This window comes from Eretmochelys imbricata, chromosome 24 (genome assembly GCF_965152235.1).
Source record: "Eretmochelys imbricata isolate rEreImb1 chromosome 24, rEreImb1.hap1, whole genome shotgun sequence".
Taxonomy (NCBI): domain Eukaryota; kingdom Metazoa; phylum Chordata; order Testudines; family Cheloniidae; genus Eretmochelys; species Eretmochelys imbricata.
The window spans coordinates 7,267,078-7,283,623 of NC_135595.1; the positions used below are offsets into that span (position 1 = coordinate 7,267,078).

General features: G+C 45.2%; 2 protein-coding genes across 2 annotated transcripts; both read left to right on the forward strand.

Annotated features, from left to right (window-relative positions):
• Positions 1–4,000: 4,000 nt before the first annotated feature.
• On the forward strand, positions 4,001–7,948 carry LOC144279913 (immunoglobulin kappa light chain-like). Its single transcript, XM_077841616.1, has 6 exons — positions 4,001–4,043; positions 4,316–4,642; positions 5,429–5,740; positions 6,351–6,461; positions 6,890–6,936; positions 7,853–7,948. The coding sequence occupies exons 1-6, from the start codon at positions 4,001–4,003 to the stop codon at positions 7,946–7,948; spliced, it is 936 nt and encodes a 311-aa protein (XP_077697742.1).
• A 3,962-nt stretch (positions 7,949–11,910) lies between these two features.
• On the forward strand, positions 11,911–15,352 carry LOC144279915 (immunoglobulin kappa light chain-like). Its single transcript, XM_077841617.1, has 6 exons — positions 11,911–11,953; positions 12,230–12,559; positions 13,143–13,454; positions 13,959–14,069; positions 14,498–14,544; positions 15,257–15,352. Exons 1-6 carry the CDS (start codon positions 11,911–11,913, stop codon positions 15,350–15,352), a joined length of 939 nt encoding a protein of 312 aa, XP_077697743.1.
• Positions 15,353–16,546: the final 1,194 nt, after the last annotated feature.

The following is a 16,546-nucleotide window of genomic DNA, read 5'->3' on the forward strand; positions in this document are numbered from 1 at the left end:
TCTCGTGCAGGGGAATGCACACGTGGGAACTGATGGCTGGTTCTCTGCTGATCGGAAGTAGCCGCTGGAAGAACGCTCTGTCTGTCTCAGTCGCCTTTTTTACTTATTTTCTCCCCTTCTCTGTTTAGAAATAAAAAGTCAGAAGACCCCCACAGAGTCCAGTCTCATCAGGTGGGAAATCTCCTCTTGGGATGTAAAGACATCGTGGTGTAGATGACTTTACACGTCACATGTGTATTAGATTGGAAGCTCTTTGGGGCAGGGACTGTCTCTTTGTTCTGTGTTTGTGCAGCACCTAGCACAATGAGGCCTGGTCCATAACCAGGGCTGCTGAGTGCTATGGTAACACAATAATTGTCCTCATCATCCTCCCCCACGTGCAGGGGGACCCGGACACAGCTGAAAGGCTGTGGCTTCCCTGGACAGATGGCAGGAGCCTGCAGAGGGGACGTGCAGCCCCTGTATATGCCACAGCTCCCCTGATCCTCAGCAGGCACATGATGCCTTTGCAGTAACATTACATGGATGTACAATGGGATTGGGAAGGGGAAGGACGGATGCGGGAGGAGATGGGAGGGATGGGAATCTCTCCCCAGGCCAGGGCTGGAGCTGCTAGTCCAGTGTTTCCTCTGGAGCAGTGTTTCTCAATGACCAGTCCGTGGACCAGTGCCGGTCCCTGAGATCTCCCTGACACAGTTTAGGAAGGCAGCCAGGCGGTCCCTGGTATCCAAAAGGCTGAGAAATGCTGCTCTAGAGTCTGCTAGTTTTCCCCAAAGGCGAGATCCACAGAGCCCTATGTTCCAGCCCCTCTGCGCCATCTAATAACACATTATCAATGACTGGAGCTCTCCTGGTGCCTGAGCCTGCTCGCGCTGCCTGTTTACATCACAACTTGTTGTTGTTCAAGCTGTCGTTCAAACTGTCACTCATTAAAAAGACCCAGAATTGATGTTCGTGTGTCTTGCCTTTTTTATCTGTTCAATGCATCAAGCTCAGCTTATTGTGTAATAAGAAAGGTGACCTCTTAAATTCTCTGGGTCAGATTCTGCTCTGGTTTACTACACTGTAAATCTGAAGGAGCTGTGTTGCAGTCAGTGGAGTTATTCTGGATTTACTCCAGTGATTCTGAGAGCAGAATCCGGCCCTTTTCATCCCACTTAGTGTCTGTGTTTCTTTGATGGATGATACAACAAATGTGTTACACACCACTTGTTAGACACACATCTCCACATATGATAAGGACTGTTTTAAAGAGGATTTTTTGTTCTCCATGTCCACTAGAGACAGGACAAGAAGTAATGGGTTTAATCTGCAGCAGGGAATGTTTGGGGTAGATATTTGGAAAAAGTTCCTAACTCTAAGGGGAGTTCAGCTCTGGAACTAGCTTCCAAGGGAGGTTGTGGAATCCCCGTCACTGGAGGTTTTGAAGAGCAGGTTGAACAAACACCTGTAAGAGATGATCCAGGTTTACTTGTCCAGACCCCTGTGCTGAGGCAGGACCTGGATGACTTTTCAAGGTTCCTTCCAGTCTGACATTTCTATGATTCTCTGAGTGCCAATAAAAATTGAATGACTAAGGGCCTGAATCTGATCTCAGGTTACTGAACCCAAAGGGGCTGCAGGAGGGCCCAGATTTCCATTGAGCTTTCAAACTGAGGTCATGAGTGGATGGTGACTTGACATCCCTGAGGGTGCTTTCAGCAGGATGAGAGCAGCTGGCTCTGGTTCCTTGGCCAACGTCCCATGTGAGTAAATTACTAGAGCTGGTCAAGTCTTTAGAAGAAACATTTCTTTGTTGGAAAATGCACACTTGTTGAAATGGAGAATTTTTTTTTCCCCAGGGGAAAAGGGTAAGCTTTGATGAATTTTTTGACATGTATTAAAAGTTTCAAAATTGAAAAACTCCAGTTCAAAATGATGAATTGCTGAGAAGTTTAAACTATTTATATTTGAAATCATTTTAAGTTTAACATGGTCAAAATTTTATATAGTCAAAATTGAAAGGAAACATTTTCAAAAATATTAAAACAAAAACACTTCCTTTCACACAATCCAAAAATGATTTTTGGTTCTCGGAAACATTTTGAGATTTTAACTTTTCATCTCAGTTCGAGACGAGAAAATTTTTTGATATCTTGAAAATTTTTTGTGCAATGGGAAATTTTCTGGCCCAGCCTGGTAATCACATGAGTGTAAAAGTGCTCCTGTCGCTGCAGTTGGCTACATGGCTCCTTTCCACTTCCTGCCCTAAGCCACCGCTCAGGGCTGCTGTGGGGCTGTCAAACAGCTGCCCCGCTCCACCCCCACAGTGCATGAAGATATTTCTGTATATACTGTAAGGGTCCAATTCTGCATGGTGCTGAGGCACTTGCTGTGATGTGCTGGGCACCCACTGAACTAAGCTAAGTCCAGAGGAGTGGTGGGTGCTCAGCTGCTTTTAGTTTCAGCACCTACCTTCAGTTCCTTAAAGCACTGTACGCTGTAAAGCATTTTCGCTGGGAACCCTAGAGCAGTAAATAGGGCTTTGTACCATTGTCAGTCCGTGTTACTGGGAGGTTTATAACAGGCCCTTACAGGAACTGGCCTGGGGAGACATTGTGCTCGAATAGCTTTATGATTTCTGTGGTCTTATCTGTACCACCGCTGACAACATTCAGCCCCTTATAAGTGAACCTGGGGACCGGATTCTCATTTGCACTAAGCCCCTTTCCACCATGGTAATGCACAAGGGCCTGGAAGTCGGTGTGAGTGTAATTTATGCTCCTTTAAACTCCTCTTTACCTTGGTGCAAAGGAGAAGCTGTGTAATTGTGAGTAATGCCCTTGGGCTAGAAATCAGACAGAATCGTGACCAGTCCAGCCTTCCTTTAAACTCTTGCTTCCATTTAATATTGATTGAGGCAGGGACTGCAGGATTTAGCCCAGGTAGCTCCACACCCATGAGAGAGAGTGAGAGAGGGAGGGGAAGGAAGGAAGATGGTCCCCAGCATTAGAGCGTTGCCGGGAAGGGGTTTGTAACAGATCGATCCCCACTTTGCCAGGGGAGCTGCAGCCAGTCAGTGCAGCCTCACAAGTGGGCTTGAGGCTAAGGACACCTGGCCAAGGCACCGAGGGAATCTGGTCTTTTCTGAGCCAATGGCTCTAATCGCTAGCCCACGTTGCCCTCTGTTGTCAGCTGTTTCAGAAGGGTCACTGACAGATGCACTTTTCTTCTCGCTCCCTGCTTTGTGCAGCCAGACGCAGCTTTCAAACCTGCCGTGTTCCGTTCATTTTTAGCCAGATTATTGGTAGATCGAAAGGGAGGCAGGGGAGGCATTTAACTTCCACTGGCTTCAGTAGGAGCGAGTGAGCTAACCCTCTTAGCCATGTTTGAAAATCTCACGAGGTACCTCTCTGCATTTATAGGCACCGAAATACTTTTGAAAATCTGGCCCGCAGGCAGTTTTTAAAATGGGACTTGGTCTCTTTTGAAAATTGTATCTCTTGTTGTCTTATTTCTCACACAAGTCAGAGCTTTCAGCGGGATGATTTAAAGTGCTATTAAAGTCCTCCAAGATGAGACTCCAAATGATTGTTACAGGCAAATTTTGTAGCACCAAGAAATATGGTACAACAATGGACCAAACATGGAAACCTGGGAAGAGATTTAGCTTGGGCTTGTCAAAAGAACTAAGTGATTTAGGAGTATTTTCCTTTGAAAGTCAATGGGACTTGTGCTCCGAAGTCTTGTGGGTTTGTTTATATACATGTTCTGGAGGTTTAAAATTATTCTAAATCATTAGAGTATACCCCTATGCCATTGAAACGCAGAGAAATTCTACAAGAAATGGTGTACCCTCTGCAGAGACTTTAACCCACCCCTCTAGTATCTATCAGCACAGCACATCCTCCTCGGAGGCGTTCCTCATTGGGAATGACCAAGACACTGTACCCAGTCACTGCAGCCGTGCACTGGACATCAGCCTTTGGACTAGTGTGTCAGGATTTTGTTCTCCTTTTTTATGAAAATGATCTTTGCCGAGTATCTGGTTTTATCTTCTTTAGGTAAAACTTCTGCATTAAACTCTGGAATTGGGAAAACAGCCTCTTCAGTAGGACACCAGTGTTGAATATCTATGATATGTTTTGAAACTTTTGCTGGATATTAATTGCATTTCCATTCACTTGTACAAAGTTAGAGCAGCTTTTTTAGCATTTTGGATGCAGAGAATAACCATTATCAGATTAAGTAATTTCTAGTGCTGAGCTATCCATTCCATCTGTGGCAGTTGGAGACCTGGCGGACACTGACTATTAACGATATTTTATTTCTCCAGTGCTAGGAGTGCAGTTATTTCTGCACCAGACTCAGCGGATCCAGTTTGTTGAAGTTAGTGAAACCGCAAAGATCCAGTGTTCTTCCACAGAAAACTTGGAAGAAAGTAGAATGTTTTGGTATTTGAGAAGAGAAGGAGAGAAACCCACCTGCATTAAGCGCTGTTTGGATGATCAAAATGTAAGTAAGTTTGCTTGCAAACACAAGACGCACAGCTCGACACTGGAAATCCACAATATCCAAAAGACTGAGTCTGGCATTTACTACTGTGCATATATAGACAGCAGCTACCTGCTTTTCGGGAATGGATCCACGCTGATTGTTGGAGGTAAGGAACCATAGCTTGTTTAAGGAGACTAATAACTGATTGACAAAGCATATTTCATGTTCCCATTAAAATGTGACAAGATACCATAGCTATGGATGAATGGTTCAAAGGAAAGCATGCTTTAAACCAAGCAGATGAGCTAAACATTAAATGCTCTGGGTATAGAAGGAATATAACAACATATATTGTTACAAAATATATGTGTAAAACCTGAAAGTGCCAAAAATAAACTATTGAAGTTTCTCTGTGACTGTTCAGGGCACCCCGGTAGGGAATATTGCTAACCTAAGAGTTATGTTTGCACGAAGTAATATTTTGAGTTAATGAAAAGTTTATAAAATTGTTCGCAATTTTCCTTCTAGGTAGTGCAGCTATATTCTAGTCAGTGTTGGTGTGGTAATTTAATATTTCCTTCTTCAATACATTTGTTCCTTTGAAATAATGTCTTAGTGAATGATAGTATGCAGTGTTGCTGTAGCCGTGTTGGTCCCAGGATATTAGAGAGAAAAGGTGGGTGAGGTAATAGCTTTCATTAGGCCAACTTCTGTTGGTGAGAGAGACAAGCTTTCTTGCTGACACAGAGCTCTCCTTCTGGTCTGGGAAATGACACTCTGAATATATTGTCCTGTGGCAGCTTGAAAGTTTGTGTCTTTCACCAACAGAAGTTGGTCCAATGAAGGATTTTACCTCACCCACCTTGTCTCTCTGGGTGAAAGATTAATACCTTTAATCAGACTGCAGCTCATTTGATCATCACACTGAAATATCATACCACCTTCTGCTCAGACAGTTATACCAAGAGCAGCTGGGTGATGCTTCTGGTCCCATTTCCACATGACATTCAAGTCACTGGGACAGCAAATCTGGCCTGTGTGATCCATGGAGTGTCCAGCCCGGTCCATGTTTCCTGGAGTGTTTCTGGGGAGCTGCAGGAACAGGGGCTGACACGCTCATTGAAAGCAAAGGATGGATCTTTAACCCTCATAAATCACATCAGCGTCCCCATGGACACCTGGACCAGTGGGAAGAATTTCACCTGTGAAGTCAAATTCAACTCTTCCGGCAGCAGTGTGAGGAAAAGTACCAGGTATCCTGAAGGTGAGTGATGATATATTTGAGACCAAGGGAGACTCAGATGTGAAATAAGGGTGAAGTGGCCACAATCAGAGCTGCTTCTACGTAACTTTCCATCACAGAAAGCTGGAATATTCTATGGCTTAGTTAAAATTTCTCTAGAGAATTTGGGGAAAGGTAATGTGAGACATTACAGGGATCATAAGACAATGGAGCTCAGATCTCTACTGCAGCTTTCACCCAGATTGTACATATAAAGCACTGTAAAGACTTAAAAAATAATATATCTCTTGAGTAAAGGGGAATTGAGAGGCATTTGAGAAGAGAGATGTGTTCCAGTGAGATATGCAAAGTGATGGAGAGGCAGAGAAGTGAGGTGAGACCTGGAGGGAGGATTTTGTGGATGGCAGAAGGTCCAGAGAAGATTCTGATTACAAGGGAAAGAATTCGCCTAAGGGAAAGGGGGCAACACAGAGGGTGAAAGGTGCTGAAGGCTCCTGTTGTGTCACTCCTCGGGGGTTAAGGCCTATGGTGAAATGGGGATCAGCAGGGAAGAGCTGGATGTGGTGGCATCACGACCCTCTTGGCTCGAGTCAGCCACTTACTTGTGTCTGTTTGTTTGCTTCCTCCACAGCCCCTGCCAGGGAGTGCTCACATTACATTGTGCCCCTTGCAGCTGGAGCTGGTCTGCTGCTGGTGGTGGTGTCTCTGAGCCTCGTCTGGACCCTCTGCCCTTCCACGCTAGGTAATAACACAGCCTAGCCCAGCCCAGCCCAGCTCAGACCATCTCCCTTAGGGAGAAATCCTACTCACCTGCTTGCTACTGGGGACTGCAACTGTCCCGTCCAACACATGAACACGCTGCAAATGTCACAACTGCCAGCACTGATCTCCGAATGTTTGTTTTCTGCATCTTGAATGTCCTGTGTCGGGAGAATGGCTTTGTTCTCCGTGACAAAGGGAGCGATGTGGAAAGGCTTCTACTGCCCCTGGCCCTGGCACCTGGTGTGTAGTTCACAAAGAGCACTAGCCTGTCTGACGAGCCCCTCTCCATTTACCATGCTTCATGGTGCACTGGGCACCCACAGCTCGGATGCACCATTAGTCAATGAACTGCAGCTGGGGGAGTGACCGTGGAAGAGGAACTTTGACTGTTGTCTTTGTTTGTTCCAGGATTCCAGCCCAGGGTCTCAGCACCCCCAGCTTCCAAGGAGCCCCAGGTACGGCTCTTTGCAAACTGTCTCTGTCTAAATCAATGTGTCTGTTTCAGGCATTTCTAATCCATCAACTTCATATATTTAGTAATTAAAGATTTCAGAGTAGCAGCCGTGTTAGTCTGTATTCGCAAAAAGAACAGGAGGACTTGTGGCACCTTAGAGACTAACCAATTTATTTGAGCATAAGCTTTCGTGAGCTACAGCTCACTTATCCGATGAAGTGAGCTGTAGCTCACGAAAGCTTATGCTCAAATAAATTGGTTAGTCTCTAAGGTGCCACAAGTACTCCTGTTCTTTTTAGTAATTAAACTGGTTATTCTGGAAGGACGAGGTGAAAGTGAGATCTAGCTGTTGGAGTAGTTGAAAGGGAGCAAAGAGTCTTACTGCTAACTCTGGTACCAATTTACTGTGGGATAGTGGGGAAGTCACTTAGTGCTCTGTGACTGTTTCCCCATGTGTAAAAAATGGATAACTAGACTTACTGCTCAAGGATGATGGGAAGTTTGATGTTTTATTGTTGCTAACTGCGCCCTTTACAGGGTTTTTGTGTGGAGCTGGGAACATTTTTGGCACTTATAAGATAAAGAGCTTTGAGAAATTATATTTGCAAAGCACATGAAGATTTTCCAGTGACAGGTGCTGTGGCCCTGATCCAAACCTCAGTGACCTCAATAGGAGACTGTCCATTGACATGGGGTTTAGATCTGCAAAATATTATCAGTAGCTGAGTTCTTAAATTCAGAATCCAGTGCTTGTTTCCATTCTGATAACACGCCCAGCTAACAGGACAAGCAGGAGAATCAGAGATGAGATGGGATTTTTCATCAGACTAAACTCACTTGTATGTTTGGTTCTGTCTCAGCTTGTGTCCCTTCATTTTACAAGGAGGTGGCTCATGTTACTAATTGTCGCCAAACAGGGTGGAATCTTATACGCTCATCTGGATTTTGATTCGCGGAATCGCAACGGGTGCATGATGCAGCGATCGGCCAGAGGGAAACATGTAAAAGCCTGAACTGTCTAGTGCAGGGGAATCCACACGTGGGAACTGATGTCTGGTTCTCTGCTGATCGGACATAGCAGCCAGAAGAAGGCTCTGCCTGTCTCCGTCTCCTTTCTTTTTTATTTTCTCCACTTCTCTGTTTAGAATAAGGAGGTCAGAAGATCCCCACAGGGTCCAGCCTCATCAGGTGGGAAATCTCCTTTTAGGATATAATTATAAAGGCATCAGGGTGTAGATGACTTTACACGTCATGTGTGTATTAGATTGGGACCTCTTTGGGGCAGGGACTGTCTCTTTGTTCTGTGTGCAGCGCCTAGCACAACAGGGCTTGGTCCATAACCAGGACTCCTGCGTGCTATGGTAGCACAATCATTATTATCATCCTCCTCCTCCTCTCATCTGCAGAGGGACCCAGACACAGCTAAATGGCTTCAGCTGCCCTGCACAGAGTGAGGCCAGATGGCAGAAGCGTGAAGAGGGGATGTGCTGCCCCAGTGTATGCCACGGCTCCCCTGGCCCCCAGCAGGCACATGCTCCCTTTGCAGAAACGCTACATGGACGTTGGGAAGGGGAAGGATGGATGCAGGAGCTGGGAGGGGTGAGAATCTCTCCCCAGGCTAGGGCTGGAGCTGCTAATCCAGTGCTTCCTCTGGAGCAGTGTTTCTCAACGACCCGTCTGTGGACCAGTGCCAGTCCCTGAGATCTCCCTGACACAGTTTAGGAAGGCAGCCAGGCGGTCCCTGGTACCCAAAAGGCTGAAAAATGCTGCTCTAGAGTCTGCTGGTTTTCCCCAAAGGCGAGATCCACAGAGCTCTATGTTCCAGCCCCTCTGCGCCATCTAATAACAACACGTTATCAATGACTGGCGCTCTCCTGGTGCCTGAGCCTGCTCGCGCTGCCTGTTTACATCACAACTGGTTGTTGTTCAAGCTGTCGTTCAAACTGTCACTCATTAGAAAGACCTGGTATTGATGTTTGTGTGTCTTGCCTTTTTTATCTGTTCAACGCATCAAGCTCAGCTTATTGTGTAATAAATAAGGTGATGTCTTAAATTCTTTGGGCCAGATTCTGCTCTGGTTTACAGCAGTGTAAATCTGGAAGAGCTCTGTTGCAGTCAGTGGAGTTACTCTGGATTTACTCCGGAGTCTCTGAGAGCAGAAGCTGGCCCTGTCTATCCCACTTAGCATCTGTGTTTCTCTTGGTGGATGATACAACAAATGCGTTACACAGAACTTGTTACACACACATCTTCAACTATGGTAAGGGCTGTCCACTAAAGTCTGGAGAAGAAGTAATGGGCTTAATCTGCAACAAGGGAGATTTAGGGTAGGTGTTAGGAAAAGATTTGTAACTCTAAGGAGAGTTCGGCTCTGGGACAGGCGTCCAAGGGAGGTTGTGGAATCCCCGTCACAATAGAGGATTTTAAGAACAAGTTAGACAAACGTGTCCAGGATGGTCCAGGTTTACTTATCCAGACCCCTGTGCTGAGGCAGGACCTGGATGACTTTTCAAGGTTCCTTCCAGTCTGACATTTCTATGATTCTCCGAGTGCCAATCACAAATGAATGACTAAGGGCCTGAATCTGATCTCATGTTACCCTGAGTACTGAAGCCAACGGGGCTGCAGGAGGGCCCAGATTTCCATTGTGACTTCAAACTGAGGTCTTGAATGAATGGTGACTTGAAGTCACTGAGCATGCTTTCAGCAAGACAAAAGTATCTGGCTCTGGTTCCTTGGCCAACTTCCCCTGTGGGTAATTACAAGAGCCGGTCAGGAGTCTTTAGAAGAAACATTTCTTTCTCAGAAAATGCCCATTTGTTGAACTGAAGATTTGTTTTCCATAGGCAAAGCGTCTGTTTTGATTAATTTTTTTACTTGATAAAAAGGTTTCAGAATTTCAGAATGAAACATTCTGGTTGTCCAGTTCAAAAAGACATCTTGCTTAGAAATATACACTAATTATAGTGGAATTTTTTTTAAAAATATTTTGTGGTCAAAAAATTATATGTTCAAAATTGGAAGGAAACATTTCAAAATTCTTAAAACAAAACGCTGCCTTTCACCCAAACCGAAAATGATTTTTGGTTGAAGAAATTATTTGAGATTTTGACTTTTTGTACCGACAGAGGAAAATGTTTCAGTCTCTTGAAATGAAATCCATTTTCTGCCCAGGCCTGGTAATTACAAGAGTATAAAATTGCTCCTGTCGCTGCAGTTGGCTACATTGCGCCTTTCCACTTCCTGCCCTAAGGCACTGCGCAGGGCTGCTGTGGGGCTGTCAAACAGCTGCCCCGCTCCACCCCCACCATATATGAAGAGATTTCTATTTACACTGTAAGGGCCCAATCCTGCATGGTGCTGAGGCACTTCCTGTGACTTGCTGGGCAACCGCAACACTGAGTAAAGTCAAGGGGAGTGGTGGGTGTTCAGCTGCTGTTAGGCTCAGCTCCTACCTTCCATTCCCTAAAGCACTGTACATTGTAAAGCATGTTCGCTGGGAACCCTAGAGAAGTAAATAGGGCTTTGTACCATTGTCAGTCCGTGTTACTAGGAGGGTGACGACAGGCCCTTACAGGAACTGAGCTGGGGAGACATTGTGCTTGAATAGCGTTATGATTTCTATGGTCTTATCTGTACCACCGCTGACAACCCCTTAACAGCGACCCTGGGGACCGGATTCTCATTTGTACTAAGCCCCTTTCCACCACGGTAACGCACAGGAGCCTGGAAGTGGGTGTGAGTGTAATTTATGCTCCTTTTACCTCTTCTTTACATTGGTGCAAAGGGGAAGCTGTGTAATTGTGAATAATGCCCTTTGCTAGAAATCAGGCAGAATCTTGGCCAGTCCAGTCATCCTTTAAATACCTGCTTCCACTTAACATTGCCTCAGTCAGGGACTGTGGGATTTAGCCCAGGTCGCTCCCCAACCATGGGAGGGAGGAAGGCAGGGGAGGGAAATGGAAGGAAAAAGGAAGATGGTCCCCAGCATTAGAAAGCTGCCTGGAAGGGGTTTGTGACAGATCGATCCAGGGGAGCTGCAGCCAGCCAAAGCAGCCTCACAAGTGGGGTGCGGGCTACGGAGACATGGCCAAGGCACCCAGGGATTCTATTCTTTTTTGAGCCAATTGCTCTAATCACTAGCCCGCATTGCCCTCTGTTGTCAGTTGTTTCAGAAGGGACATTGACAGATGCACTTTACTTCTTTCTCCCTGCTTTGTGCAGCCAGACGCAGCTTTCTAAGCAGCCCCGTTCAGTTAATTTTAACCAGTTTATTGCTAGACTCAAGGGGTGGCGCTTAACTGCCATTGACTTCAGTAGGAGTGAGGCACCCAACCCTCTTAGCCAGGTTTGAAAATCCCACTAGGCATCTGTCTGCATTTATAGGCACCTAAATACCTTTGCAAATCTGGCCCAAAGTCACTTTTGGAAATGGGACTAAGACTATTTTGAAAATCGTGTCTTATGTTGTCTTCTTTTCTCACACATGCCAGAGCTTTCATGATCTACAGTGCGGTTAACAGTCCGACAAGACAAGACAAGACAAGACAACAACCGTTACATATCTGCGTTGTGCCACCAAGAACTGTGCTACAATAAACCAAAGAGGGAAGGCTGGGGAGAGATTTACATTGGGATTGTCAGAGGCCCTAAGTGGTTTAGGAGCATTTTCCTTTGAAAATCAATGGGGCTTGTGCTCCGAACTCATGTGGGTTTGTTTATTTACATCATTCATATTCTGGACATTTAATTATTCTGAATTATTATTTACACCCCTGAGCCACTGGAATTCAGAGAAAATCTACAAGAAATGCTGTAGCCTCTGCAGAGTCTTTAGCCCACCCATCACCACAGCACATCCTCCTCGGAGGCGTCCCTCACTGGAAATGACCATTACACTGTACCCAGTCACTGCAGCAGTGCACTCGGCGTCAGCCTTTGGGCCACTGTGTCAGGATTTTGTCCTACTATTTTTATGAACATGATCTTTGCTGAGTATCTGCTTTTATCTTCTTTAGGTAAAACTTCTGCATTAAGCTCTGGAATTGGGAAAACAGCCTTGACAGTAGGACACTAGAATTGAATACTCTATCTATGATATGTTTTGAAACTTTTGCTGGATATTAATTGCATTTCCATTCACTTGTATAAAGTTACAGCCACTTTTTAAGCATTTGGGATGCAGAGAATAACCATTATCAGATTAAGTAATTTCTTTTGCTGAGCTATCCATTCCATCTGTGGCAGTTGGAGACCTGACGGACACTGACTAGAACAATATTTTATTTCTCCAGTGCTAGGAGTGCAGTTATTTCTGCACCAAACTCAGCGGATCCAGTTTGTTGAAGTTAGTGACACCGCAAAGATCCAGTGTTCTTCCACAGAAAACTTGGAGGGAGGAAGTAACATGTTTTGGTATTTGAGAAGAGAAGGTGAGAAACCCACCTGCATTAAGCGCTGTTTGGATGATCAAAATGTAAGTAAATTTGCTTGCAAACATGAGACACACAGCTCGACACTGGAAATCAACAACGTCCAAAAGACTGAATCTGGCATTTACTACTGTGCATATAAATACAGCAGCTATCTCATTTTCGGGAATGGATCCATGCTGATTGTTGGAGGTAAGGAACCATAGCTTGTTTAAGGAGACTAACAACTGATAGATAAAGCCTATTTCATGTTCCCATTAAAATGTGACAAGATACCATAGTTATTGCTGAATGGTTCAAAGGAAAGCATGCTTTAAGCCAAGCAGATCAGCTAAATATTAAATGCTTTGGGTATAGAAGGAATATAACAACATTTATTGTTATAAAATATATGTGTAAAACTTGAAAGTGCCAAAACTAAACTATTGAAGTTTCTCTGTGACTGTTCAGGGCCCCCCGGTAGGGAACATAAGACAGACAAGGTGGGTGAGGTAATATCTTTTATTGGGCCAACTTTGGTTGGTGAGAGAGACGAGCTTCCTTGCTGACACAGAGCTCTTCTTCAGATCTGGAAAATGACACTCTGAATATGTTTCCCAGACCTGAAGGAGAGCTCTGAAGCAGCTTGAAAGTTTGTGTCTTTCACCAACAGAAGTTGGTCCAATGAATGGTTTTACCTCACCCACCATGTCTCTCTGAGTGAAAGATTAATACCTTTAATCAGACTGCAGCTCATTTGATCATCACACTGAATTCGCCATCTCCGTTTGCTCAGACAGTTATACCAAGAGCAGCTGGGTGATGCTTCTGGTTCCATTTCCACGTGACAGTCAAGTCACTGGGACAGCAAATCTGGCCTGTGTGATCCATGGAGTGTCCAGCCTGGTCCATGTTTCCTGGAGTGTTTCTGGGGAGCTGCAGGAACAGGGGCTGACACGCTCATTGAAAGCAAAGGATGGAACTTTAACCCTCATAAATCACATCAGCGTCCGCATGGACACCTGGACCAGTGGAAAGAATTTCACCTGTGAAGTCAAATTCAACTCTTCCGGCAACAGTGTGAAGAAAAGTACGAGATATTCTGCAGGTGAGTGATACTATATTTGAGACCAAGGGAGACTCAGATGTGAAATAGGGGTGAAGTGGCCACAATCAGAGCTGCTTCTACGTAGCTCAGATCTCTACTGCAACTTTCACCCAGATTGTACATATAAAGTACTGTAAAGACTTAAAAAATAATATATCTCATGAGTAAAGGGGAATTGAGAGGCATTTGAGAAGAGAGATGTGTTCCAGAGAGATATGCAAGGTGATGGAGATGCGCTGAGGTGAGGTGAGACCTGGAGGGAGGATTTTGTAGATGGCACAAGGTCCAGAGAAAATTCTGATTAGAGGGGAAAGAATTCACCTGTGGGAAAGGGGGCAACACAGAGGGTGAAAGGTGCTGAAGGCTCCTGTAGCCTCACTCCTCGGGGGCTAAGGCATGTGGTGAAATGGGGATCAGGAGGGGAGAGCTTGATGTGGTGGCATCACGACCCTCTTGGCTCAAGTCAGCCACTTACTTGTGTCTGTTTGTTCGCTTCCTCCACAGCCCCTGCCAGGGAGTGCTCACATTACATTGTGCCCCTTGTGGCTGGAGCTGGTCTGCTGCTGGTGGTGGTGTCTCTGAGCCTCGTCTGGACCCTCTGCCCTTCCACGCTAGGTAATAAACACAGCCCAGCCCAGCCCAGACCAGACCAGACCATCTCCATTAGGGAGAAATCCTGCTCCCCTGCTTGCTACTGGGGACTGCAACTGTCCTGTCCAACACATGAACATGCTCCAAATGTCACAACTGCCAGCACTGATCTCCGAATGTTTGTTTTCTGAAACTTGAATTTCCTGTGTCGGGAGAACAGCTTTGTTCTCCGTGACAAAGGGAGTGATGTGGAAAGGCTTCTACTGCCCCTGGCCCGGGCACCCTGTCTATAGTTCACAAAGAGCACTAGCCTGTCTGATGAGCCCCTCTCTATTTACCATGCTTCGTGGTGCACTGGGCACCCACAGCTCGGATGCACCATTAGTCAATGAACCAGCTGGGGGAGTGACCATTGGAAGAGGAACTTTTACTGTTGTCTTTGTTTGTTTCAGGACTCAAGCCCAGGACCTCAGCACCCCCAGCTTCAGAGGAGCACCAGGTACGGCTCTTTGCAAACTGTCTCTGTCTAAATCAATGTGTCTGTCTCAAGAATTTCTAATCCATCAACTTCTTATGTTTAGTAATTAAACTGGTTGTTCTGGAAGGAGAAGATGAAAGTGAGATCTAGTGGTTGGAGTAGCTGAAAGGGAGCACAGAGCCTTAATACTAACTCTGGTGTCAATTTACTGTGGGATAGTGGGCAAGTCACTTACTGCTCTGTGACTCAATTTCCCCATGTGTAAAAAGTGGATAACTAGACTTACTGCTCAAGGATGATGGGAAGTTTGATATTTTATTGTTCCTGACTGTGCCCTTTACAGGGTTTATGTGTGGAGCTGGGAACATTTTTGATACTTATAAGGTAAAGAGCTTTGAGAAATTATATTTGCAAAGCACATGAAGATTTTCCAGTGACAGGTGCTATGGGCCTGATCCAAAGCTCAGTGACCTCAATAGGAAACTGTCCATTGACATGGAGTTTGGATCTGGCCAAATGTTGTCAGTAGCTGAATTCTTAAAGTCTAGGAACCCAGAATCCAGCGCTGGATTCCATTCTGATAACACGTACCGTTTATAGGACAAGCAGAAGAATCAGAGATGAGATGGGATTTTTCATCAGACTAAACTCACTTGGATGTGCACATCTGTTTCACCTTGTGTCCCTTTATTTTACAAGGGGATGGCTCATGTTACTAATTGTCGCCAAACAGGGTGGAATCTTATACGCTCATCTGGATTTTGATTCGCGGAATCACAAGGGGCGCACGATGCAGCGATCGGCCAGAGAGAAACGTGTAAAAGCCTGAACTGTCTAGTGCAGGGGAATCCACAAATGGGAACTGATGGAACTCTGCGCCATCTAATAACAACACATTATCAATGACTGGAGCTCTCCTGGTGCCTGAGCCTGCTCGCGCTGCCTGTTTACATCACAACTTGTTGTTGTTCAAGCTGTCGTTCAAACTGTCACTCATTAAAAAGACCCAGAATTGATGTTCGTGTGTCTTGCCTTTTTTATCTGTTCAATGCATCAAGCTCAGCTTATTGTGTAATAAATAAGGTGATGTCTTAAATTCTTTGGGCCAGATTCTGCTCTGGTTTACAGCAGTGTAAATTGGAGGAGCTCTGTTGCAGTCAGTGGAGTTACTCTGGATTTACTCCGGAGTCTCTGAGAGCAGAAGCTGGCCCTGTCTATCCCACTTAGCAACTGTGTTTCTCTTGGTGGATGATACAACAAATGCGTTACACAGAACTTGTTACACACACATCTTCAACTATGGTAAGGGCTGTCCACTAAAGTCTGGAGAAGAAGTAAAGGGCTTAATCTGCAACAAGGGAGATTTAGGGTAGGTGTTAGGAAAAGATTTGTAACTCTAAGGAGAGTTCGGCTCTGGGACAGGCGTCCAAGGGAGGTTGTGGAATCCCCGTCACAATAGAGGATTTTAAGAACAGGTTAGACAAACGTGTCCAGGATGGTCCAGGTTTACTTGTCCAGACCCCTGTGCTGAGGCAGGACCTGGATGACTTTTCAAGGTTCCTTCCAGTCTGACATTTCTATGATTCTCCGAGTGCCAATCACAAATGAATGACTAAGGGCCTGAATCTGATCTCATGTTACCCTGAGTACTGAAGCCAACGGGGCTGCAGGAGGGCCCAGATTTCCATTGTGACTTCAAACTGAGGTCTTGAATGAATGGTGACTTGAAGTCACTGAGGATGCTTTCAGCAAGACAAAAGTATCTGGCTCTGGTTCCTTGGCCAGCTTCCCCTGTGGGTAATTACAAGAGCTGGTCAGGAGTCTTTAGAAGAAACATTTCTTTCTCAGAAAATGCCCATTTGTTGAACTGAAGATTTGTTTTCCATAGGCAAAGCGTCTGTTTCGATTAATTTTTTTACTTGATAAAAAGGATTCAGAATTTCAGAATGAAACATTCTGGTTGTCCAGTTCAAAAAGACATCTTGCTTAGAAATATACACTAATTATAGTGGAATTTTTTTAA

Excerpts from the sequence above, each read along its gene's own strand:
- LOC144279913 (XM_077841616.1), top strand. The coding sequence starts at position 4,001 with ATGAAAATGATCTTTGCCGAGTATCTGGTTTTATCTTCTTTAG. Across the intron at positions 5,741-6,350 it reads AAGTACCAGGTATCCTGAAG|CCCCTGCCAGGGAGTGCTCA; the intron begins GTGAGTGATGAT and ends CTTCCTCCACAG. Across the intron at positions 6,462-6,889 it reads CCTCTGCCCTTCCACGCTAG|GATTCCAGCCCAGGGTCTCA; the intron begins GTAATAACACAG and ends TGTTTGTTCCAG.
- LOC144279915 (XM_077841617.1), top strand. The coding sequence starts at position 11,911 with ATGAACATGATCTTTGCTGAGTATCTGCTTTTATCTTCTTTAG. Across the intron at positions 14,070-14,497 it reads CCTCTGCCCTTCCACGCTAG|GACTCAAGCCCAGGACCTCA; the intron begins GTAATAAACACA and ends TGTTTGTTTCAG. Across the intron at positions 14,545-15,256 it reads CAGCTTCAGAGGAGCACCAG|GGTGGAATCTTATACGCTCA; the intron begins GTACGGCTCTTT and ends GTCGCCAAACAG.